Consider the following 26,548-nt stretch of genomic DNA (forward strand, 5'->3'; position numbering starts at 1 on the left):
GGGCACGTTGGCTCAGCCTTCCTGCAGAGCCACAAACACCGCCCTGCTGCCCTGCGGGGCCTTCTGTGAGCTTGGCAGCACCACAGAGAAAGCAAGCCTGGTGGGATGGGAGGGCTAGGAAACCGATTCCCCAGAGGCCACCGCCACCCTCAGACCCCCGAGGCAAATGATTAGTATAGGTGAAAAAGGGAGTCAAGGACGCAGCATACAACTGTCAGCCCCCTTCCCTTTAGGGTGGTGACCACTTGCCAGTGGGAGGCAAGAGGGTCCCTTACTCACCCTCCTCCTCTTCATTCTCATCCTGGCTGCAGCTGTCTTCCAAACCATCTACTACCTCTTCTTCTAGATCTTCAGTCTCACCCAGGTCTACCTGGAGGTCTGTAGCTGAACTGTAAGAAAGAAGCATGCGCCAGCCCAGTCCGTGAGAGAGGTCACACTTAGATTCTCATTCCTTCATCATCTCCCAGTGCTTCTCTCCACTCACCAACCTACTGTCTCTTGCTTATTTCTCTTACCCTGAGAGCTTAGGTCTAGCCACAGTCCCTCAAGCCCATAGCCCCTGTGGTATAGAGGTACTGTGTGTCCTATCTTCTCTGAAGTCCCTCATAGTACACAACTCTGCATCAAAAACACCATCAACAAATGCCTGGTGATTGACTTCAAAGGTCACTAGACTTCTGGGAATTCAGAACAAGGCCTTGATGGGCCAAGATTCCAGAGAAGTAATGCCAAGTATGTATATGCCCTAAGTCTAAAATGGCTGTCATACCAGGAATGGCAGAGAGCCCGATCTGGTTTGGAATTAAGTAGAAAGGTCACAGGCCCCAACACATGATGTTTGATATTATTTCTCCCTGGATTTAACCTAAAGCAAGCTCTTCCTCTGAAGGGCCAGACAGTAAATCTTTTCAGTTTTGTGGGCCATACAGTTTGTTGCAACTATTCAAACTCACCACTGTGACAGGAAAGCAGCCATACACAGCAGTTCATGAATGGGCCAGGCTGTGTTCCAATAAAACTTTATTTATAAAAGCAGACAGTGGGCAAGAATACTGGTCTAGTTTGCCAACCTCTGCCCTAAAGTGAAAACGAAAACTCTAGGGCAGCCAAAAAATAAAACCACCTTCAGAGACATAGGTTCGGTGCCATTAAATTATGGTGTACATATTCTACTGCTCTAAATCAATCAAAATCGTTCTCCAATTTACCTGATATCCCTAGCAGATGAGTCCAGCTCCCTGGCTTCCTTGGGCCCCTCTGTCCCAAGCTGGATGGAAGAGAGATGGGTAGCCACATCCACGACGCCAAGGGGCTGAGGGGGAGAAGGCAGAACGGGAGTCTTGTCTTCTCCAAGTGGTGGGGAGTCCATCATAGACCCACAGGCAGGGCTGTGGCTGAGTGCACTGGCATGTGAGGCAAGGAGGTGAATGCTGATGCGTTTAGTACAGAAGACGGTGCTGTCCAACTCCAACGTGTCCCGGACTCTAGGGAGAATGCCGCTGTCTGCTCCCACCTCCTCCTGAGGGACCTGCGGGCCTACCACAGGAGCTTTCCACCGCCTGCTCCTGTTGAACAGATCACTCTGCAAGCTGGGGTTCATGAGACAAGCCTGTCCAAACTGGCAGCCATGCCTTGGCTTCTTCTCAAAGCCTTTTGCAGTCAACTTCCTCACGGCCTCAGTGAACGGAACCTCCTTAGTCAGAGCCTGAGAAACAAAGTCACCATCCAGACCACAAGGACGTGGCTCTGCTCTCGGGGTTAAGTTATTCCAGTTATACTGGGGAGAGGCAACACTGGTGGCAGACGCGTCTAAGGAGCGGGGGGCAGACAGGGTGCTAGAGGCAGGGGCATCATCTAAGATAGTGCCGGAGCTCTTGGGGACCTTGTGTTCAAAAGGCTGCGATGCATAGTCTCCAGTGCCCCCCGAATGGTGCCAGGAGATGAGATGGATCTTGGGTGAGGATACTGGCTTCAGGCCCTCCATGGCCTGCGATAAAGGCACTTTAGTGCTATTTGGCCGCATGAAGGAGTTGTTATTCAGCACGGGCTTGTAGGAGGAGGAGGAGGAGGAGAGTGGAGATGGGATCTTCCCTGAGATGGCAGAGGCCAGGCTCTTCCCCGAAGGGTTTTCCCCAGCCGCTCCCAGTGAGAGGTATGGATCTGTGGACGAGGATGCCACGGGCTGAGCCATGGGGGAGACTGGGTAAGAAGGGGCCTTGTTGGCAGTGAGTCTGACAGGGAGGCTCTTCTGAGGGAGAGAAGAAGGTCTTTTCTCGGGCAGGCTCGAGCGCAAGCAGAAAGACTCCAGCTGTTGGTAGGGCTTGTGCCCGCAGCCGGAGCGGCGGTACAGGAGGGTGCCGCCAAACAGATCTGGGAGGGTGCACAGGTAGCAGGAGCTGCTGGCAGCTGTGACAACGGCCGTGCACCCCGAGCTACATAAAGTGCCGGGGCAAAAGAGGTACGCTGGCTGGCGTGGGACCCCCAAGAGGCCTGGGCTCAACCCTGCTGACAGTGTCCCCACGTGCTTCCTCTCCAGCTTCCACACTGGCTTCACCTGCTGATGAGCCTGAGCCCAGGCTTTGCCCTCAAAGGGCTTCTCTGGTGGCGGGGCAGGCACTGTGCCCGAGGGGCCACTCTGCTGGAAGCTGTTTCCCTGGCGGAGGCCAATACTGTAGTGCTCTGTTCCTGCTGAGGCCATGAGGGGCCCACCACATCATGGCCGCACGGCCTCATGGCCCAACTCGGAAAAGGTGCCACACACCCCCAGTAGTAGCGGCTGCATCCTTGAAGTCCGTCAGGCTGTAGGGGAGAGAAGCCACAGGGAACGTTATGGTCCCAGGGGTTCAGACACCGTGCAACAGAGCCTCCCTCAGCTCTTCCTGGGCGCCCAGCCATGGCTGTCACTTAGGATGCTGGGAGAAGAGCACTGGATTCCAGGGGCCCCCAGTGGTCCTCCCGAGGCCCTCATGCAATCGAAGCCGGCCTTGGCAAGGATTTGGGCTTTAAGACTCCACCCGTGAGTCTGCTCCCGTGTTCCCACTCCCCAGGAGCTCTTTCCTCTCTCTCCAAAGTAAAATACAGCTCTCTGTGTCACCATCCACTTCACTGAGTGGCTTCCTTCCCTCACCTAACCCTGGTGTGGCTCGGAGAAAGGAAAGTCTGAGGGTGGTAGAGAAACCAATATTCAAAATTCTGAAAGATCAAAGGTCACTCGAGGAACAGATTTTTCATCTATGAGTCCCTGACCCACTCTCGGTCATCCCTGGTGTGGCCTGCTTTTGTATAGTTAAGTGTGACAAGTTGAGACATAAGCAGAGAATTCCCGGGCTGACCTCTGCAGTTGGCTCAGACGCTGAGACAGTGACTTCAGTTCTTTGAGCATCTTGCCAACTATATGGACTTAAATCCAATGCCAGGTGTTGGTGGGAAAAAGTAGCAACAAAATGGAACTGGACATCAACATTATTTTTACTTCAAGTGACCTCATTTCCAGCAGCTGCAGTGGGACAGGAGAGGTCAGGGTGGAGAATACAGAGAAAGAAGGAGCTCTCTTTACATCAGACCCCAGGTGTCAGTTGGGGTTGATCTCAGGGAGGGAGGGCCTGTCTCAGACGTTCCCTCATTCAAGGTTTCCTCTCAAGCAAAACCTCTGAACCAGCCGGTAATTCTGAGTCCCAAACAGTCTGTTAAGCGCAGTCACTTACATTCTAAATCAAAGTCACAAAATAATCTCCAGTTTTCCAAATGACAGCATCCAAAGGGGAAAAAAATAAGACCCTTCTATAAGAAATCGTTCATCTGGGATAATTCTGAATGGAATCCTGGCATCCTGCCCAAGGAAGTGCTTTTGCAAGGGCTAGAGGGAAAGAATTAGCAGAGAATTTTTTTTGCTTGAGTTAGTTCTAAAACACAAACTTCAACAGAGAGAGGTCCTTGTATTTTGGTAAGAGACTAATGGCCAAGGAAGATCCATGATTCCCGTCTACATCTCTAGGAACTGTTGGTGTTGTCTCCCAACAGAAAGCCTGCTGAAGCCATGTGATATCACCTTCTTTTCCTACAAAGGCTGACCTGTGTGGATTCTTTCTCAAGGAGATAGAGTACAAAAACACAACTCATTACTGCCAGTATTCAAAATGACAGTGGGCTAAAAACAGCCTAAGTTCTAAAACTAGATTTTGATACCAGTAACCTCATATTAAGGAGGCAAAAACAGACCTCCACCAAGTCCAGACCATGGAAATCTGCACAGGGGACAGTCCCACAGTGTGCGCATATGGCAGAGAGGCAGACACAAGGGAAGAGTCAAAGCCTGCCGTGGACTTTACAAGGCCACACACACGTGTGTGTTGTGTACACTCAGCAGATGCACAGTCCCAACTCACGGAGTCCTTGCAAGTCCTCAGGTCTTGCCCTGCCAATGCAAGTGGAGAGACCCGCCAAAGTGACTGGAGAAAAGGGCTAAGGAAATGAAACGTCACTGGTATGTCTGAAAAATACCCTACCTGTGGCTCCTCATGGGCATCGCACTGTCTCAGACTTTCATGCCTTTGCAAGTGCCACTCCCTGGAGCCTTTTCCTTTTCACTAGACTGAGAGGTAATCAGCTAGAAGACCTCCTTCTCCTGGGAGCCATCCTGGCCTCTCCTCTTTGAAAGGACGCCTCATCTGCACGCATGCCACCGTCACTGCTCCTATTATGCTGAACTTCAACGAGGCACTGCTCATCTGACCAGGAGCGACAAGCATGCTTTGCTTTAGCTCGTGTCCTCAGCAGTGCCTGGAACACAGTTAAGTGCCCAATATTCTGCTGAATGAATACACTGAAAAAGTTCAGTAAACGGAGGTGAACACAGCAGCAGTGCTGCAGACTCATTCGGCATCTAACAAATGCCAGTTACTGTGCTAGGCGTTTGAGCTCTACTATCTTATTTAAGCCTCACAAAAACCTTAATCAATCTACTGATGATGAATCTGAAAATCAGAAAAGCTAAGTGACTCTTCTATAATTAAACCAATAATGAGCAGGGCCTAGATTAAAATTAGAGTTTGTCTGACTCTGAATGCCTCTTTTTTTTTGTTTGTTTCCTTTCCTTTTTTTTTTAAGTAGTTTATTGTCAAATTAGTTTCCATACAATACCCAGTGCTCTTCCCCACAAGTGCCCTCCATCACCACCACCTCTTTCCCCTTCCCCCTTCAACCCTCAGTTTGTTTTCAGTATTCAGTAGTCTCTCAAGTTCTGTGTCCCTCTCTCTCCCCCATTCTCTTTCCCTCTTCCCCTCCCCGTGTCCTCCATTAGGTTTCTCCTGGTCTGTAACACCTATGAGTGCAAACATATGGTATCTGTCCTTCTCTGCCTGACTGATTTCGCTTAGCATGATACCCTCGAGGTGAATGCCTCTTAAATAGGAATGAAGCACAAACTTACTTTCTGTCTCCTCAATTATCCTTAAGCTTCAGGTTCAAGACAAAACCCAGGCTGGAAACGCTCTCCCACTGTTTATATTGAGCCCCTTCATGGCCGAGGCTTGTGGGCGCATGTGTTCTCCTCAGTACCTGGCCCACCCCACTTCCCCCCTGTAGCCACGGATGCCCACTGCACCCTACCCCAGGGCTGGGTGAAGGGAACCTCCTTCCTCCCCTCTTCACACACCACGCAATGTCTGCCGCTCTGCATCATGTCACGTGACTCCTCAGTACTAGGAATACTGAATGCAAGTGGCCTGGCATCTGGCTGACTTGACTTCTAACCCAAATGAGGAAGAAGGAAGCAAAAAAACCACTTGTGCCCTCTTCAGATGCTGCGGGCAGCCTGCTGCCGGGCAGGTGGTGAAGCAGGCCAGCTGGGCAAGTGCCAGAGTAAAGTGGATTCCCTGCTCTCTGACTAACAGGATTCCAGATCTCATATGTCTCTGCAGTGGCTATTTCCCACTCCTCCTTTCCTCTTGTGGGCGCCGTGATGTGTAGGATGGCAATTTAGAAAAGAGTCACCTGTCTTCGTAAGGAAGCATTATATGGACACAGGGGCCAAACAGATTCGAAGGGGGTTCTGAAAGTCCCTTTTGGGGAAACAGCTCCTTGGCTAGTAAGAGAAAACCAGGATTGGCTAAGAGGACTGGGTCAGGAACTGCCAAGCAAAACCAATCTGGCACGTCAGATAACCTACCCAGAGTAGCTTCAAGAACATGAAGTAAACAGTATCACTCACCACAGTACCACGTACAGATGTTCTGACCTGGTATCATAGTCTTTGGTTCAGAAGTCGTGTCTGGTTTAGACAAGAAAATGATGCTACAACCAACCTCCTTCCTTCTCTTTACAGAGATTATTAATGAAATCAAAGCCCCATGTGATGGGGAAGGAGAGACCTAGCTAGAAAATTCAGGTAACCTGGGTCTTAGGAACCTCTGACTGCTGGTTACAGGTCACCTTTCCCACATGCTGCCCCCAACAGCACTGCCACTCTAGTCCCAGGGAATGACCCCGCCTGACTACAGGAACAGAGAGTGACAAACTTTAAAAAGCCTTCGAGGGGTGGTCAGTCGGTTATGTGGCCGACTTTGGCTCAGGTCATGATCTCGCAGTTTGTTGAGTTTGAGCCCCACATTGGGCTCTGTGCTAACACCTCAGAGCCTGGAGCCTGCTTCAGATTCTGTGTCTCCCTTTCTCTCTCTGCCCCTTCTCCACTCTCTGTCCCTCTCTCAAAAATAAACATTAAAAAAAAAAAGCCTTCAAAGGCCTAAAATATAAGAAGTAGAGGCTTAACCGACTGAGCCACCCAGGCGCCCCAAATATATAAGAAGTAGAGGAAGTGAGAAAATAGTTTCAAAATCTAACACATGGCAATAGTGGTTTCTGCCATAAAGTCAAAGTCTAGATGGGCAAATAATGTCTGGTACCTAGACCCCAGAGAAAACATACACTCAGAAGGCCGTTTTCCCATGAGGTCATAAAACCTGACCCTTGTAGTACACCCTGGGCTCCCGACATAATGTCCAGGAGACCCTCCTCCAGCCCCCCAACCCCCCCCCCCAGTTTCCCTCAAATTTCTAAGTGCACTGTGATGATACACGCTAATGTGTCTATGTGTGTGCGCCTTTAGAATCTCAGAAACAGGCTGCGCATCTCCCAGGAAACACTATAGGATGAGACATTGAAGGCAAGAATAAGAAGGAAAGGTATTTATATATATAGGAAGCCTCACAAAGGCTACTGGTGGAAGCCTTGTTTCAAAAACGCCCAACTGGGGGGGCCTGGGTGGCTCAGTCAGCTAAGCATCCAACTCTTGCTTTCAGCTCAGGTCATGATCTCACAGTTCCTGAGATGGAGCCCCTCCCTTCTTCCCTCCCCTGACATCAGAGTCTGCTTGGGATTCTCTCTCCCTCTGTCTCTGTCCCTCCCCCACTTGTGCATGGGCACATGAGCATTGCTCTCGTGAGCGCATGCTCTCTCAAAATAAACATTAAAAAAACAAGTCTGTTTCTACAACAACAAAACGCAAGAGCACCCAACCCAAACAAATTTAAACCTAGGAGTAATTGGTGATTACATAAATTAAGAAGATTCCCCAGTCTCATGATTTTCATTCGATTTACATACATTTTTTTAGCCACATATATCCACTAGTTAAAAGAAAAGCAAAGGCATTCATACTTACTGTCTCTCAAGGGTCCACCATCAGTTGACCCTCCAATCAAGAGCTTGTGAGGAGCTTACTTTAGGAACCGATAAACTGACCTGATCTGGGAAACAGTATTTCACAGAGCTATTCATCTCACACCTTTCCTGCTCCTATGTATTATCCCTGGGGGATGGGAGACCTTAAGGGGTGAACAGGGGATACAAACACTATGCTATTGCTCGAGGGATTCAAGTTTAGAAGCAAACAAGCCTGTTTCTGATTCGGTTCCTCAGTCAAGGTCCAAACAGGAAAATGCCCAGCTGAAAAGAAAGGTGAGTTCAGGGCAGAGCAGCTAAGGAGTGAGTTCTGGGGAAGAAAAGCCCCTCGGAAACAGCTCTCAGGATGCCTGAATATGTTTACGCAGAAACAAAGGTCTGGAAGAATGTACACTAAACTATCAAGGCAGGTGTCTTGGGGAGAAGGGTGGAATGAAGGATGGGGCAGGGGAGGGGGCGGGAGGGGGACACTGTTCCAGTTTATTTCACAGGCATCTGTATTGTTTAATCTTTCAAAACAAAACACCACCAACCAACCACATGTGACTCGTGTCAAGTATTCCAAGCGTCTCCAGGGCACTCCGATCCCTCACAGACACGCTGGGTCAGCAGTTACCACCCCTTCATAACTCACGTCAAACAGAGCTCTGATGAATAGGGAATTCATTCACGACTGAAACCACACAGCTGGGATGTTTGGGAAAAGACAAGAGAGGAAGTACCATAACCCCCACTGGGTAGCAGTGAGATCAAATTAGAAAATTCACATAAAGCACAGTCCACACTAAACATTCAAAGGGCGGGTGGCAGTTGTCATGCTCATTATTACTGGCACCAAATGCTCTAACCTTCTTCCCTCACCTCTTTTCTCAAGTATCAATGAAGGGGAGGGGCAGGTGGAAGGGGGAGACACACATGGAGAGGGCAGCAAGTATTCTGTTGCAAAATTTTAGCTACTACAAACAATGCTCTTTTATAAAAAGACGTAGTAGTCTGGTCATTTGGAAACTTCTGTGCAGTTTATTATATTACTGGTAACTAGGTTCTTCACCTGCAGGTATGACTTGGAACTAAAAAACAAGTGAAAAGTGCTTTGGGTTGGCGGGGTGCCTGGGTGGCGCACCCAGTTAAGCTTCTGACTTGATTTTGGCCCAAGTCATGACCTCATAGTTCGGGAATTTGACCTGCGTCGGACTCCACACTCACAGTGTGGAGCCTGCTTAGGATTTATATTCATTCATTCATATTCTCTCTCTCTCTCTCTCTCTCAAAATAAATAAATAAACTTTTAAAAAATGCTTTGGGATACCCTTACAATTTTTATATAACTAGATTGTTGAGATTTCTGAAAACATTGGGCTAAGAGTTAAAAAGTGATTGTTACTCACTTAGTGCCCAGACCCTGATCACTATATACCATTTGTCAATAAAAAGAACCAAGAAACTAGAGCTCCTTGGAAAACAGTTGGGGCAGGAAAGCATCAGATGAGCCCAGACTATCTTTTATGCTGCAAAAACTACAGAAATACTCTAAGTTTGATAGAGACATACCATAAGAAACAGCTCACACCGTACTTAATAGTAAAACACTAAATGCTTTCCCTCTAAGATTGAAAATAAGACAAGGATATCTACTTTCCTCATTTCTATTCAACACTGCACTAGAAATGCTAACCAGTCAATAAGGCAAGAAAAAGAAATTAAACGCATGCAGACTGCAAAGAAGAAATAAAACTATACTTATTTGCAGGGGACATAATCTTGTACATTGAAAACCCTAAGAACTCTACAAAAAAACACTACTCAATAAGTAAATTTAGCAAGATAACAGGATATAAAATCAAATACAAAAATTGATTTACTTCTATATACTAACAAGAAAAAATGAAATAAAAGAAATATATCCATTCACAAAAGCATTAGAAAGAATAAAATACTTAAGAATAAAGTTAACAAGAGGTGTCGGGGTGGCTCACTTGGTTAAGTGTCCAACTCTTGCTTTTAGCTCAGGTCATGATCTCACGACTGAGATCCAGCCCCACATTGTGCTCTGTGCTAAACGTGGAGTATGCTTGATATTTATTCTCCCTCTCTCTGCCCCTCCCCAAATCATGCATGTGCTGTCTCAAAATAAATGAGTGTTTTAAAAAAAGAATAAACTTGAGGCACCTGGGTGGCTCAGTTGGTTAAGTGTCCAACTTCAGCTCAGGTCCTGAGCTCACGGTTCATGAGTTCAAGTCCCACGTTGGGCTCAGTGCTGATAGCTCAGAGCCTGGAACCTGCTTCAGGTTCTGGGTCTCCCTCTCTCTCTGCCTCTCGCTGTGTCTCCCTCTCAAAAATAAAGATAAAAAAAATTTTCTTAAAGAATAAACTTGGGGCACCTGGGTGGCTCAGTCAGTTAAGCTTCTGACTAAGCTCAGGTCATGATCTCACAGTTCATGGGTTCGAGCCCCGCATCGGGTTCTGTGCTGACTGCTAGCTAAGAGCCTGGAGCCTGCTTCAGATTCTGTATCTCCCTCTCTCTCTGACCCTCCCCTGCTCGTGCAGTCTCTGTCTCTCAAAAATAAATAAAAACATAAAAAAATAAAAATAAAAAATAAAGCAAACAATTCTTTAAAAAAAAAAAAAAGAAGAAACAACTTAACAAAAGAAGTACACTGAAAACTACAAAACACTGCCAAGAGAAACTTAAAACTTAAATAAATGGAGGCATATAACATGTTCATGAACTGGAAGACTCAATATTGTCAAGAGGGTGATTCTTCCCAAACTACTGATCTATGGAGTAAATGCAATTCCTATCAAAATCCCAGCAGGCTTTCCTGGAGAAATTGACGAGCTGATCCTAAAATTTATATGGAAATGAAAAAGACCTAGGACAGCCAAAAACAAAAGAAAAAAAACCCAACAAAGTTGAATTTACACAACCTGATTTAGAAAGATAGTATAAAACTACAGTAATCAACGCAATGCACTCTTGGCATAACAGACATATAAATAAATGGAACCAAACAGTCTAGAAATAAATCCTTACATTTATGGTCAAATAATTTTCAATAAAGTTGCCTATGCAACTCAATAAGGAAAAGGATAATCTTTAACAAATGAAGACGGAACAAAGGGGTATCCATGTACAAAAAATGAACTTAGACTCTTACCTTAGACCATAAATTGACTCAAAATGGATCAGAGAGTTAAATATAAGAACTAAAACATAGAACTTCTGGCAGGAAACATAGGAGAAATTGTTTATGACCTTGGGCGAGGTAAAGATTTATTAGATATGATACAAAAATCATGGCTAAAAGTTTATAAAAGAAAATGTGGTTACAGTTCAGCTGTTAGCTAGATTATATCACAACTAAGAAGTTAGAAAGGGGCACCTAGGTGGCTCAGTCCATTAAGTGTCCAACTCTAGTTTCGGCTCAGGTCATGATCTCACAGTTCTTGAGACTGAGCCCTGCGTTGTGCTGTGTGATGACAGCATGGAGCCTACTTGGGATTTTCTCTTTCTCTCTCTCTCTCTCTCTCTCTCTCTCTCTCTCTCTCTCTCTCTCTCTCTCGGGCCGCCAAGTTTTCTGTCTGCCTCAGGCAAGGATTATCACTCTCCCGGAGAGTGAACCAGCAAACAAGATTTGCATCTAGAGGCTGGAGACTGCCATTTCCTGGTCAAAATAACTTTAGTGTCTGTCATGCTGGGCCAGATGTGAGTGGCCAAGGTGCACAAAAGATCAAAATCGTATTTTGGATTATTCAGTGCTAACTTCCCCCTTCCCAGCATTGCTGAGGCAAATCTGGGCGTTTCTTTTGATATTCATTTGACTCTGTTTACCTGGTAACTGACTTTGGTCAGCTGCTTTGTTTTCCCGCCTGGAAACCTATATAAAAGACAGTTTTCTGAATAAAGCTCTCTCTTTCCCCTGATCAGAGATCTGTCTTTACTCTCTGCGTCTCCCTCTCCTGCCCCCTTTTTCTCTCCCTCCCTCAGGAGAAGGACCTGTGACGATTCTCCGGATTCTCCGCCCTGCCAGTCGGGGCGACGAAACAGGTACCGCAGAACGCCCAGGGAAGAGCGGCCCCAGCCAGCGGGTTACGACAATTGGCGCCTCAACACGGGGCTCAGTGAAGGAACGCAACCCTGAGCGCGTGATACTACATCTCCCCCTCTCTCTGTCCCTTTCCTGCTCACCCATACTCTCTCAAAATAAATAAATAAACTTAAAAAAAGCGCTACACATACACACATATATAAAAAGAACTTAGAAAAACACTACTGAGAGAATGAAAAAGAAAAATCTACAAACTGGGAGGAAATATCGGCAATTATAAAGGACTTATATCTAGAATATACTAAGAACTCTGACAAGATGAGAGGCACCTGGGTGGCTCGGTTGGTTAAGCTTCTGACTCTTGATTTCTGCTCAGATCATGATCTCACAGTCTGTAGGATCAAGCCCTGAGCGGGGTTCTGAGCTGACAGTGCGGAGCCCGCGTGAGATTCTCCCTTTCCCTCTGCCCCTCCTCTGCTCACTCATGCGTGCATGCATGTGCACATGCATGCACTCGCCCTTCCTCTCTCTCTCTCAAAATAAATAATTGAAAAAAAATTTAATGTCTTTATTTTGATAGACAGAGACAGAGACAGAGACAGAGAGTGAGCAGGGGAGGGGCAGAGAGAGAAGGAGACACAGAATCTGAAGCAGACTCCAGGCTCTGAGCTTCAGCACACAGCCTGACGCGGGGCTTGAACCCACGGACTGTGAGATCATGACCTGAGCCGAAGTCAGACGCTTAACCGGCTGAGCCACCCAGGTGCCCCACAAAATAAATAATCTTTAAAAAGGGTGAAAACCGGGGCGCCTGGGTGGCTCAGTGGGTTAAACCTCCAACTTCGGCTCAGGTCAGACCTCACGTTAGTGGATTCGAGCCCCGCGTCAGGCTCTGCGCTGACAGTTAGCTCAGAGCCTGGAGCCTGCTTCCGGTTCTGTGTCTCCTTCTCTCTCTGCCCCTCCCCCTCTCATGCTCTGTCTCTCTCTGTCTCAAAAATAAATAAAACATTAAAAAAAATTTTTTTAATAAATAAATAAATAAAAAGGGTGAAAACCAACTTAATTTAAAACTTTTTAAATAGGCAAAACATCTGGGAGCACCTGGGTGGCTCAATCTGTTGAGCATCTGACTCTTGATTTCGGCTCAGGACATGATATCACGGTTTGTGAGTTCAAACCCCACATCAGACATCAGGCTCCAAGCTAAGAGCATGGAGCTTGGTTGGGATTCTCTCTCTCCCTATCTCTCTGCCCCTTCCTTGCTTGCACACAAAAATATCTCTCTGTCTCTCTCAAAATAAAAAATTAACTTAAAAAAAAGTTATCACTACTTAAAGGGACGCTTGGTTGTCCTCAGACCAGGAGGCAGGCAGCACACGGTCAACTTCAATTTTTGTTTGAAATTAGACTAGTAGGAATGGATTTTACCAGGGAATGATTCCAGCCAATGAAGTAAGGCTCACTCCTTGCTCCCTTCCCTGAAGCTGCCTTGACTGGGGACCCATCACTAAGGTGCAAGAACTGAGGTCGCATGCCTTAAAGAAGGGCCCCCCCAGTATACAAGCCTTTTTGGTGAAGCCACTGGGAGCCACCTTACGATGCACTTGCCACCCAGCATACTCCGCTCTAACCTGCCAGTGAATTTGCCAACTCTGGCTTAAGGGGAGGAAAAGGAAGAAGGCAAACACCAGAGCCTGGCAGATGAAGTTCAAAAGCACTTTCGCCAGGGCCCATCCACACACCATGTAGGGGGAGGTCTCCGATTTTTAGGGGAGAAATGCCATTTAGACCTGATTCTAAGCGAAAATCTGACTGCCCAACAAAATGCAAGGCCTTGCCCTGACTTCAACTGAAAAGCAGCTGCTGCCAGCACCAGTTGAGAAACAAGAACCTAGAGGCTGAGAGACCACAGGGACAACATGGAAAGCTTCAGGGTTTTTTCTTATGACCACTGTTATTCAAGAAGGGAACGTGTTTTCTGTTAATCTTCTTGAAATCAGATAGGAATGTCAGATTTCAATAAAGTCATGCTAAGGACAAAGGGAGCAGGGCTGAGATAAGAATGCATCAATCAGGGGCGCCTGGGTGGCTTAGTCGGTTAAGTATCCCACTTCAGCTCAGGTCAGGATCTTGCAGTTTATGAGTTCCAGCCCCACGTCAGGCTCTGTGAGCAACCTATGCTAGAACATCTACGGCTGTTGTTTGAAACCACCAAGGCTCAGGGGCCAGGTGCAGACCCACTTGGACAAGGTATCAACTTCCACAGAAAGCAATTATTCATTTCCCAGTGACCAGATCACTCTCCTAAGTGACAGGGGTGTGTGCAGCCCTGCAGTTTCCTTTTCCTCCTCCACCTAGGTTGTCTCTCATGGTCACCAGGGGAACTCAGGACGCCAGAAAATGGTTCAGAGCCTACAATTCGAGAGCTCTCTAATGAGACTGCTTTAATCGCTCAGTAGTTATGTTAGAAGACAGAACGGACTTACCTGGACCCAAGCTGAATGGGGAGGAATATAGGAATCAGACTCATTTTCTCTTGTGAGATCAATCCCAAGCTATATCTCCCTAAAAAAAGGTGGAGGAGCAATGAACTTCTTGCAGGCCTCCTAAGAAAGGAAGGTCAATATGGGCCCCGTGAGAAGGGAGGGTCAGCACCACAAGTTAGGACAGATGGCTTTTCTAGAACACAGTTCAGTAATGCAAAAGGAGCTGGCAAACCTGAGAGAAAAATCTAGCTGACAGCACCTAGAGCTGAGGGAATAGGTCTACAAATTATTGAAAAGTGAAAACCACCAGAAGCTTAACATATTTTTAAGAAACCTTGGCTTTTATCACCAGAAAGGAACCTCTTTCCTCCTCCTGAGGGGGGACAGTGGCCGTCAGGGGTCGGTCCACAGGTTCTGCTGGTGAAACTATTTTCCTCACAAAACTTAGATGTGAAATTGCCTTTTTAACTGTGTTGGCCTTTCCACCGACGGTGCAAAAGCCATGGTGGGACAAACATCCGGCGTCTGAGCAAGAGCCGAGACAGCAGCACCCAAGTCCGGTCCTACCCCACCACCCGCTTCCTCGCCACACAGTGAATGTCGGCTTTGCCCAACAATGTCCTTCATGACAGAGTGAAACTCCTATTAAATCTCAGTTCTGGAATGTATCTTTTTAATATTCTGTGTGACAAAGCGAGGAGCACAGATCCAGCGCTTGTGTGGCATACGGATGGCTGCCTCTAAGGAAAGCACTGCGCGTCTGAATTGCAAAATTTTTCTGTGGAACATCACATTCACTTGGAAGAATAAATGATACAAAAGTGATGGGTTATTCAGACTTCGGCATTTGGCAAACATTTTCTAGAAAATAAAACCAAGTGAGCCTGGCAATTCAAGAAAAACAACTGACAGTGTTGCCAACGATGAAATTTGAGCTTCCAAAAGAAAATTAGAATTTTGGCAAAACTATATGTGCTCCCATGAGCTTGACGGCCTCCCAACACTTAACCCTTTTTCTCATCAGAGGGTGGTAATGATATGAATGATTTTTCTGATACCATTAATAAAATGTGGCAACGTTTGGAAGAGCCACACAGCTCAGTGAAACCAATGTTTTCCAGATACCTATCACACGATGCTACAGAATCCCATCTAGGTCAAAGACCCAGTCAAAGTGAGAGAGACAGACCAATGGGTTTTAATGTAACAAAGTAAGAAAAGTTCAGATGCCACATTGTAATAGCCTACATAAAAACATGCCTTGTTAACTTGTAATACCAAAGAAGAATATCCACAATGATCTGAAAAGGCTGTTAAAAATACTTTTCCTGGGGCGCCTGGGTGACTCAGTCGGTTAAGCCTCAGACTTCGGCTCAGATCAGATCTCACAGTTCGTAGGTTCAAGCCCAGCATCAGGCTCTGTGCTGACAGCTCAGAGCCTGGAGCCTGCTTCCGGTTCTGTGTCTCCTTCTCTCTCTGCCCCTCCCCCTCTCATGCTCTGTCTGTCTCTGTATCAGAAATAAATAAAACATTAAAAAAAATTTTTTTAAATACTTTTCCTCTTCCAACTAAATGTCCATATGAGGCTGGATTTTCTTAATAATTCAACCAAAACGACGAATCACAGCCGACTGAACACAAAAAGAGAGACGAAAATCCAACTGTCCTCTATGAAGCCAGACATTAAAGAGACTGGGGAAAATGTCACTCTTCTAATCTTTTTGAAATATCATTTTTCATTTTATTTTTTTTATTTAATAGTTTATTGTCAAATTGGTTTCCATATAACCAGTGCTTCTCCCCACAAGTGCCCCCACCATGACCATCACCCCCTTCCCTCATTTTAAAAATTCTACTTATGTTAACTTGTAACGGCTTTCTATTTCTAAGTGAATTAATACATATTTCAATTTCTAACATGGTAAATATCAAGATTATGTGTCCCACATTAAAAAATATATTGAAGACCCCGTTGAAGGGTATAAAGAAGTCCTAAGAGCAATGTCTGAGCACTCTGGTCTAGAATACCACTGTCTGCCCAGAATATCCATCAGGGCTCCCAAGACAAAGTTCTTTGGGGCGCCTGGGTGGCTCAGTAGGTTAAGTGTCTGACTTCAGCTCAGGTCATGATCTTACAAGTTTGTGGGTTTGAGCCCCGCATCAGGCTCTGTGCTGACAGCTCACAGCCTGGAGTCTGCCTCGGATTCTGTGTCTCCTTCTCTCTCTCTGCCCCTCCCCTGCTCACACTCTGTTTCGCTCAACAATAAACATTTACAATTTTTTATATTAAAAAAAAAAAGACAAAGCTCTTTGTATTTCAGGGCCTAAGAGGAATTAGCACTCTCTCTACCTGTACCAAAATGCACGGTCTGGTTTCCCAGTTCTGCCAGGGGAGAGGGGAAGAAGTTTGGAGCATTTAAGAAAATTTTTCTCGGCACTCCACTGATAGGTCAAAGCTTCTGATCCCATGCTAAAATCTAAGGAGCCTATAATCACACAATTCCAAGGTCACACAGGGAATGTAGTGGGGAAGCTAAACCCAACCCCAGATCATGAGTATCAGATCCTAAAGTTAAGGTTTCATCCAGATACAGTTTTTCAGCATGTGACTTCTCATTTACACACTCATTTTTGTATTTGGTTATAAATTCTCTGCCCCCTTCTCCCATCCCTTTTCCTCTGCCCACTCTTTCAACGATGGTACTCCCATGGGTTCAGTCTTCCCACTTTGCCTGGCACACAGCAAGCGCTCAATAAACTCTCCCAGAGCAATCTCTTCTATCCCATGACCTCAGCCACCTCCTCCATTCTCAACTTTCTATCATCACCAAGACCTCTGCCAGGAGCTCCAGGCCTATGGAATGACCTTCTGGGCCTTTCTACCTCGATGTATGGCAGGAACCTCAACTGGACCTGTCCAGATTGAACGCTTCTATCTTTCTCCTTGAAGGAATCCTTTCTCCTAATGGTTTCTCCTGCATCACCACCCACCTGGTCACTAAAGTCGGAACCTAGGACCATTCCAGACTGCTCCTTGTCCCACTCTCTCTCTATATATATTTACCACCAGGTCTTGTCCGCTCTACTATCTTTAACATCTCTCTAAACCTTCTCCATTCCCACTGTAGCCTGTAAGACCCTCCTCAGACCAGGCTGACCCTAATGAAAAAATACCAACCATTGTTTCACTCTCTAACCCTCTTCCTGGTGGACAATTAATGGTTGGGCAATCAGGCTCTGGAAGTCCTAAATTGTAACCCATAAACTATAACTTAAAGGTTAACTTGTTTTCTAAGCTACTGTTGCTAGGTTCTAAGATACTGTTGCTGGATCCTACTCTTTAACTGCAAAGTTCTTGCTTCTGTGTACCTGCTTCACCTCCTCCTCAGACCTATGATTGATCACTTCAAATTTCTCCTAAGACAGAGAACTCTAAAATTGATAGATCTCTGCCAAATCTTATGTTTGTATGTCGAAATGTGATTGATAACAATAGAATGCTGAAAACTATGATTGATGACTTATTTTGTCTTGCCAAAGCCCTTAAAAACCCTCAGCTCCTGCTCGGTGGCGCTCTCTCCTAAAGCCTTGCCAACACTCGAGAGGGGCCGTTCGGCTGAGCTAAAATAAAACCCATTCACCATCTCCGTTTGTGTTCGTGGGTTTCACTCTCAGTGACTCGCTTCAGGAAGGAAAGGTCTAACAACCAACACACAGCCCTCATCATCTCTAGTCTGGGTCTACAGTTTTCTCACGGGCTCCCTGCCTCCAGTCTAAAATTCTCCCTATTCAACATACACACTAACGATACAGTAACCTCAAAGACAAATCTAATGTTACCTTCTAATTATCTTTCCATGGTTTCCTGCAACAAACACCTGAAATGGTTTTACTCATGTATCACAAAAGAATTTAAATCACATATCCCTGGCAGGTCTTAAAGGTTAATTCTAGGGGCACCTGGGTGGTTCAGTCGGTTAAGCGTCTGACTTCGGCTCAGGTCATGATTTCAGTTTGTGGGTTCAATCCCTGCATCCAGCTCTGTGCTGACAGCTTAGAGCCTGGAGCCTGCTCGCTGTCTGCCCTTCCCCTGCTCTGTCTCTCTCAAAAATACATAAACAAACATTTAAAAAATAAAGTTTAATGCTAAAAGTTTTCATCACAAGTTTAAACAAGCTTATTCTTTTTGTTAAAAGGAGGTAGAGGGGAGCCTGGGTGGCTCAGTAGGTTAGCCATCCAACTTTTGGCATAGCCTCAGGTCATGACCTCGCAGTTCATGGAATGGAGCTGGTGCTTTGGGCTCTATGCTGACAGTGAGAAACCTGCTTGGGATTCTCTCTCTCTCTCAAAATAAATAAACTTTAAAAAAAAAAACACACAAACTACTAAACATTTTATAAAAAGAACTAAATTAACTGTAATTGGAATAAGCATTTCATGATTTGATAAAATAAGTTTTAATTAGCTTAATGAATAACACACACCTAAATGAAAAGAAATCTCTAAAAGTTTTTATGCAAGTTTTATCTATAGCTTGAAAAACCCATGGTTCCAAAAAACATTCTAATCACATTTAACTGTTGGGTCTTCTGAATTCAGAATATCACAACCAGGAACAAACTTCACCCTAACACCAATGTGTTATTAGGGGAAGAGAGGAAGCATTCTGGGTTTTCAAGGTAATTTAATCACCAAAAGAGGCCTTCCTGAAATCAGTATTTCCAAATACTGTTTGGCAGCCCGAGGTTTTTACACTTGGATGACACAGGGAAGTGCGAAGGATATGACAGCCTCCACCCTGGCCTTTTCCTGTAAAATCAGTTTCAGGTGAGTTCATTTGGAAGCTGAGGATCTGGAAACGGATCCTTCTAAAGCTGTATATGCAGGTATATCCTTTGGAAGCCTTGGGCCCCAATTACCCTGTTTGAAAAACCACTAATCTTGATACTGTTCCCCTTAACAAAACATCCACGGCCCTTTGTGATCTAACCCCTATTAATTTTCCTTTTCCTATCTGTCCCTGGAGAGCTACCTACAAACGCACCTCAGCCCTGTCAAACTGCTTCCAGTTCTCTTTTGTGGCCTTGCTGTATTTACTCTAAAGCTATTTTGTATCTGGAATGTGTTCCACTTCTTTGCTCCCAAAAAACATTTGATAACTTTTCAAGGTTCCATTCCACCAATCAATAAGCAGCTGGTTGCTTTCTGGGCGCCAAGGGGGTGGATTTTATGCAGACAGCGCCTCAATATTTACTGCAAGACACGAAGGATGGAGGGAACACTGTACCAAAGGGTCCCCCAGCTACTGGTTGATCAGCTAAATCAACAGATGATAAAGTTGAGGAAGGGATCTGGAGTATCTGAGGGAGCAAGAATTACTCAACAAAGAAAAAGGACGAAAACACTGCCTAGATCCAGAAAGAGAATGTGAAGACCAGGGAAGGGGGATAATATAATTTTCCAAGCAAGTCTGGGTTAAATATCTTTCTCATGTTCTATCGGAGCACACACCACACAGTATGGCAAATGCTAGTTTACTTGATTAAAATCTCTAGACTACAAGCTCCGCGAAGACACGCCTGCCTTGTTCACCACTATTCCTCTCCAGCGCCTCCCACAGTCCCGGGCTCATTACGTACGAGATTGTTGAATGAAGGATTAAATAAAAGGGTGGATAAACGAAGAGTTAAATCTACAGGATCTCAAATCCTATTTGAAACTCTACAGCTTAGGAACAGTCTCTCTCTATACCTACTGAAGGTGGGGAACTAAGAAAGTGGATATTCATGTTCAAGTCACCTACGAAGCCTGAGAGTGGCTTGGGCTCACACACAGGCGAGGAGAATTTAAACCACAGCGCGGCGGGAAAGAAGCACTGAGGCCCAGGGCGAGGGGATGCTGCAGGGTTCGGTCGCCCAGAGGCGGGACTAAGTTCACGGGGCGTGGCGGAGGGGGAGCAGGGTCCAGAGGACGCGCGAAGAGCTGGCCGGGTGGAAGGCCGTGGCCCCCTCGTCCACCCGCAGAGATGGAGAGCTGGCGGACAGGAAGCGGGGCTGCGGCGGGAGCCGCCGGGGGGCTAGGGACCCGCGCGAAAGGACCGGGGGCAGACGGAGGAGCGGGAGAGCCGGGTCGGCGGCGGTCATTCCCCCCGGCTTCCCCGCCACACTCACCTAGCGGACCCAGCTTCACCCCGGCTCAGCGCCGGCTCAGCGCTGCTCCCTCCCTAGGCCTGCTGGGGCGATCGGGCGGCCTCGGACGCCCCTAGCAACCACGCATTGCCAAGCGACCCGCGCTCCCAGCCGCCGGCGCCGCTGTCGCCTGCCACGCACTGCGCGCGCCCCCAGCGGACGGATGGAGGGCTTGGAAGGGGCGATCTCTGCCGGCGGGAGGAGGGCTGGCGCGCGGAATCTCGGGGGCTGTGAGACCTGGGAAGGCAGGCAGCCTCGCGCACGCGCAGTCGCTTCGGTGCGCGTGAGCCCCGGCGAGAAGGAATCTGGGAGTTGTAGTTCCGAGATTGAGTCCCTGAATGACTACCTTCTGGGATTCCAACATTCTCTCCTCTCTGGGCCCTGATTTCACTTCACCTCCATGGACTCCCTTTGGCTGTGTCTTAATTCACTCCTCTAGGGGCGCCTGGGTGGCTCAATCGGTTAAGCCTCAGACTTCGGCTCAGATCAGATCTCACAGTTCGTAGGTTCAAGCCTAGCATCGGGCTCTCTGCTGACAGCTCAGAGCCTGGAGCCTGCTTCCGGTTCTGTGTCTCCTTCTCTCTCTGCCCCTCTCATGCTCTGTCTGTCTCTGTATCAGAAATAAATTTTTTAAAAAAACATTTAGAAAAACTTAAAAGAAAATTCGCTTCTCTAAAATCAAAGAATTAAGGCTTTATTAAAAATTTTTCTTAAAAAAAATTTTTTTTTCTTAGTCTCAGCAAAAGCCTTTTGAGTTTGACCCCAGGAAAGAAAACACCAATACATCCCTTATTTCCCTCCAATCCACTTTCCCCTAACTCCAGTCCACTCAGAGTACTATTATAACCTCCTGCTTTATAGGTTTCAGGTACAAACGTTAGGAAACACCGACTCAATTCACTATCTCCCTTGGCAAGGCAGACCATGGCCCGGGTTGTCCTCAGTCTCAGATGTCCCTAGACTTAATGGATTTGAAAATCGAAAGAAAGCTAGAGGGTGAAAAGATCTTCTCTAAACAGTAGGCTACAAAAGTAAAGGGCACAATAAAAGGTGAGACTACCCTAATGAAAACAATCTGGACCAGAGCAAGGAGGCACAGTAAATAATTGATTTCAGCAACAGTATTGATGAGTGCTAAAACCATTAGAGGACTGATTGAGGGAATTTTATACTGGAGGGATCTCCTATAGATTTTAACCAATCTCATATCATGTATTTTGGGACAGCTATAATTATGTCTCTTAATGTGATGCAATTTGAACTAGACAATATTTTGGAAGTAGTGTATTTTTGTCAGTAAATTGTTGAATCTGGGGTGCCTGGTGGCTCAGTCAGTTGAGCGTCAGACTCTTAATTTTGGCTCATGGGTGGTGAAATCAAGCCCAAATCAGTGTGGAGCCCACTTGGGATTCTCTTTCTCTGCCCCTCCCCTCCTCACACACTCTCTCTCAAAATAAATAAATAAACATTTTTTTAAAAGTTGAATCTGAATCCAATCAAGCTTTTGTCTCTAACTTCCAGTTCATAGGAAATAAAGAGAAATAATGACACTGCAAGAAAGCAAACCAACAAATCCAGAATGTGGGCCAATGTACAGACAAATGACCTCATTTCTGCAACAATTTCAGAGGATTAAAAAAAAAGTGAAGCGCTCTAGACTGTAAGAGACTTAAGAGACATCATTAAATGCAATGAGTGGATTTTGTTTGGATCCTGAGTCAAACAAACCAACTGTACAAGATATTTTTGAGACAATGGAGAAATCTGAATATGGACTGGGGACATTAAGAACAAAGACAGATGTGGGAACACCTGGGTGGCTCAGCTCGTTAAGTGCCCAACTTTGCTCAGGTCATGATCTTGCAGTGTGTGGATCCAAGCCCTGTGTTGGGCTCTGTGCCTGCAGCTCAGAGCCTGGAACCTGCTTCAGATTCTGTGTCTCCCTCTCTCTCTGCCCCTCCCCACTCATGCTATGTCTCTCTCTGTCTCAAAAATAAATAAAACATTTTTTAAAAACCATTATTGGGGCACCTGGGTGTCTCTGTTGGTTAAGAGTCTGACTTCGCTCAGGTCATGGTCTCTTGAGTTCAAGCCTCTCATTGGGTTTTGAGCTGACAGCAAGGAACCTGCTTGGGATTCTCTCTTTCTCTCCTTCTCTCTCTCTCTCTCAAAATAAATAAACTTTAAAAAAAAGAAGAAACCATTATTAATTTTATTATGGCAGTTAGCTGAATGGTGCCCCCTGCAAAAAAGATATATCCACATCCTAATTCCACGAACCTGCGAATATTATATGGCAGAAGGATTTTAGAAGAATTAAGGGATTTTTCTGGATTATCTGAGAGGCCCCAAATCCCTTAACAAGTGGCCTTCATGGAGCAGAGGGAGATATGAGAGACACAGAGAAGACAAAGAGGAGGAGATGTTGTGACTGAGGAGGAAGAAACTGGAGTGATGTGGATACAAGCCAAGGAATGCCTGGAGCCACCAGGAGGCAGAAGAGGTGAGAAATGGACTCTTCCATAGGGCCTTCTGAGGGAATGTGGTCCTTAGGACAGCATGATTTCAGATTTCTGGCCTCCAGAACTGTGAAAGAATAAATTTCTCTTGTTTTTAAGCCACTAAATTTGAGGTACTTTATTGTGGCAGCCACAGGACTCTTTGATATTTTGCTTATTTAAGGAAATACCCTTATATTTTAGGGCGCCTGTGTGTCTCAGTCGGTTCAGCATCCAACTCTTGATTTCAGTTCAGGTCATGATCTCACGGTGGTTCATGGGTTTAAGCCCCTGCGTCGGGCTCTGTGCTGACAGCTCAGAGCCTGGAATCTGCTTCGGATTCTGTGTCTCCCTTTCTCTCTGCCCCTCCCTGGCTTGTGCTTTGTCTCTCTCTCTCTGTCACTTCTCTCAAAAATAAATAACATTTTTAAAAAATTTTAATGGAATGGGTAGAACCAGTGTGGCAAAATGTTTGTAATAGCTGAATCTGTGGGATCGGAGTTTGGGAGCTTATTATGATATTCTATTTTTATGTTTGAAAATGTTAACCTCCCTCTCCCACCAAAAGAGTTAAAACATACATGCACTCATACATACGCAGAATGAAGTACAGGCACAAACCTTCCAGACGGTCTGTGAATTCCAGGCACTTCTCACACCATTCACTTCAAATCCTCTCAATATTTTGTGCAACGATATAAAATTGTTTACAGATTTCTAGATTATATGCTCCCAAGGATGGAAACACATTTTCTTATTATGCTTCCTCAATAAACGATTAACTATTGCTTTCTGGGATAACCTAAAAAGTTGGTATACTTAATTTCTCTACATCAAGTTTTTTATATTCCAGTCTAGTAATGATATCTCTAGCTATGAATTATTGGGGGGGGGAAGGAATAATTATTTCCTAAAGAAGGATACTTTCCTAAGGTAATTCTTCCTAGTTTATCTTTTTTGGGGGAAAACCTAGATTTTAAAACACAATAGTTATTTCTCTAAATCCAGACAAGTCTTAGTGAAGTACTGTAGCTTTGTGGGTTTCTTTGTTTTTGCTTTTTATTTATTTATTTTTTTATAGAGAGAGAGCTCAAGTGGGGGAGAGAGGCAGAGGGAGAGAGAATCTCAAGCAGGCTCCATGCTGGAGCCTCCCATGACCCTGGGATCATGACCTGAGCTGAAATCAAGAGTTGGACACTCAACGAACAGAGCCACCCAGGCGCCCCAGCTGTGGCTTTGTTAAAAACAAAAACAGAAGTGCTGATCTGTTAAACAGCAAAGTACTGTGGGTAACATCATATGTTTCCCAAGGTGTGTTTTTAAATAATAGATATGGTAGCTGTTGGAACAGTAATAGAGTTCACTGAACTAATATCTCTACTTTTGTGTATAAAAATTTCCAACTAATAGACTTAATATGTTCAAAACTGAACTTGAATTCTCCCGCCCACCACCACTCCACTGATAGCTTCCTCCATTTTCGTTAATGGCAATTCCATTCTTCCAAGTACTTAGGCCAAGAACCTTGGAGTCATATCCTGTCTGCTTTCCTTTGTTCCCACCCCCACATCCAATCAGCTAAGACATCTTATTTGCTTCATGTTCAAAATATATTCAACATCTGACTACTTTTCACCATTCCGTTGGTACCACCACAGCCTCCTAAGCCCTCACCCAGCTTCCCAGCCTCCTCCACTCCTCACAGTCCATGCACAACCCCAGAAGAGTCATCTTTCAGAACATAAGGTAGATTACATCACTTCTTCTGTCAAAACTCTCCAACACATTCCTACTTTACTCAAAGTACAAGGTCTATTACAGGCTTACATCTGGTCGCCACTACCTTTCTGTCCTATTTCCTACTATTCTCCCCCTTCTTCACTTCTGCCATCCAAACTGGCCTCACCACACCTCCTCAAGCCCACCAGGCATGTTTTCATCTAAGGCCTCTGAAGTGATTATTCTCTCTGCCTCAGATAGCTACACTGCTCATTCCCTCATCTCCATCAAGTCTGTGCTCAAAGGTCATCCCGGTGAGGCCTACCCTAACCTCCAACTCAGACTCTTCACCCTCTTTCTCTGTTACATTGCTCTCCAGAGCTTTTATCGGCCCTCTGCATGCTATACAGAAGGCCCTTATTTTAGTAAGTTCATTGTCTCTGCAACTAGAAAGGAAACTCGATGACAAACAAGCACCTGCTTTATCCCCAGTGCCGACAACAGTACCTGGCCACAATCTGGTTAGGAGCAAATTTTTTTTTTTAAATGTTTTTATTTATTATTGAGACAGAGAGAAACAGAAAATGAGTGGGGGAGGGGCAGAGAGAGAAGGAGACACAGAATCTGAAGCAGGCTCCAGGCTCTGATCTGTCAGCACAGAGCCTGATGCGGGGCTTGAACCCACGAATTGTGAGATCATGACCCAAGCCGAAGTTGGCTGCTTAACTGATTGATCCACCCAGGCGCCCCATGAATAGGAGCAAATTCTAGTGGTCTCTAGAAAAAAAATGTTATTTTTGCTAAAGTATAAACATAGATGATGGACAATGAAGATGAAGGCTAAAAAAAATTCCTTATAAAACTAAGGCACTTTATTCATCTTTCATTTCAAAAACAGTTGGAATTTAAAGGACAAAAAGTAATATCCCCACTTTATTGGTGGAGAAACCAAGGCTCCGGGACGCTTGTTGCAAGCCATCCGGTGAGTCAGGATTGGAACTTTGTAGTATATTTCCAGCTGGATCACAATTCTTATGGATCTGCCAACCATCTCTTCTGGTGACATGCACGACGTCCTAAGCAGCTGCCCTTCTCAAGCAGCTGGGTTTCCCTATACACTGAAATGCCATCAGACATCAAAACTCATCACCAAGGCTGGATCACAAAGCAACCCAATGTACCACTCTGTTTAATCCTATCCCTCCCTATTTCAGCTCCACTGGTCTTGGCTTGGAAGTACGTGACCACATGTAGCTCATCTGGGATGGAGGACGCTGGACTACAGGAAAAGACAGGATAAATAAACTCCCGAACCAGGATCTCACGTGAACAGGACACAAGAGCTGCCGGCACCAAACAGCAGAGAGAGGGGCTGTGCCCCTGAGCTCTTACCCTGGCATCTCCACATGAGGTGAGGTACACCTTTTACCACAAGAGTTTACAGTGGAAGGATGGGTGGATGGGAGGAAGGGAGCAAGGGAGGAAGGAAGGAAGTAAAGAAGGGAAGGAGGGATGGAGAGAGGAGAGGAAAGAAAGGAAAAACAAAAAACAACAGCCAGACAAGAAAGACTAAAAAGGAAGTCAGAAAGAGGAAAGGAGTGGGGGGGAGGGGAAGGGAAAGGCAAAAGGCAAAAGAAAAAAAAGATGACTCTCTACCCTAACACATGGATGGGAATAGGGGCGACGGGTCAGGAAAACATCCACAGCAGCATTTGTCCCCACAGCCTAAAGCTGAGACAGGCTCTCTTCGTCACTGTCCTAGGGCCAGTACACAAAAGCAAGAAGCTGTAGGGAGGATTATACGAGCTCTAGGAAGGAAGAGATCTCTCAGGTAGAAGGTACCTCCCTGAGATCTTGAAGGCATGCTCCCGGGGTTTAAGGCACATTATTGGAGAAAGACCCCCGGGTGTAGAAAAGGAAGGAATCTTCTC

The 26,548-nt window shown here is 45.8% G+C and overlaps 1 protein-coding gene across 3 annotated transcripts in view; it reads right to left on the reverse strand.

Moving 5' to 3' along the window:
* The window catches only part of TTLL4 (tubulin tyrosine ligase like 4), a 38,116-nt gene extending 17,476 nt beyond the window's left edge, over positions 1-20,640 (reverse strand). For 2 of the 3 annotated variants that reach the window (XM_029933795.1, XM_029933794.1), the window contains exons 1-3: positions 20,383-20,640; positions 1,209-2,799; positions 280-389 (exon numbers count right to left, since the gene is read on the reverse strand). In XM_029933795.1, the coding sequence (XP_029789655.1) occupies positions 280-389; positions 1,209-2,698 (1,600 nt within the window). In that variant the 5' untranslated portion in view covers positions 2,699-2,799; positions 20,383-20,640. The remainder of the gene's footprint in view (positions 1-279; positions 390-1,208; positions 2,800-20,382) is intronic. The other variant, XM_029933796.1, reaches the window with a different exon arrangement.
* Between the last annotated feature and the right edge of the window lie 5,908 nt (positions 20,641-26,548).

Source organism: Suricata suricatta, chromosome 3 (genome assembly GCF_006229205.1).
Source record: "Suricata suricatta isolate VVHF042 chromosome 3, meerkat_22Aug2017_6uvM2_HiC, whole genome shotgun sequence".
Lineage (NCBI taxonomy): Eukaryota > Metazoa > Chordata > Mammalia > Carnivora > Herpestidae > Suricata > Suricata suricatta.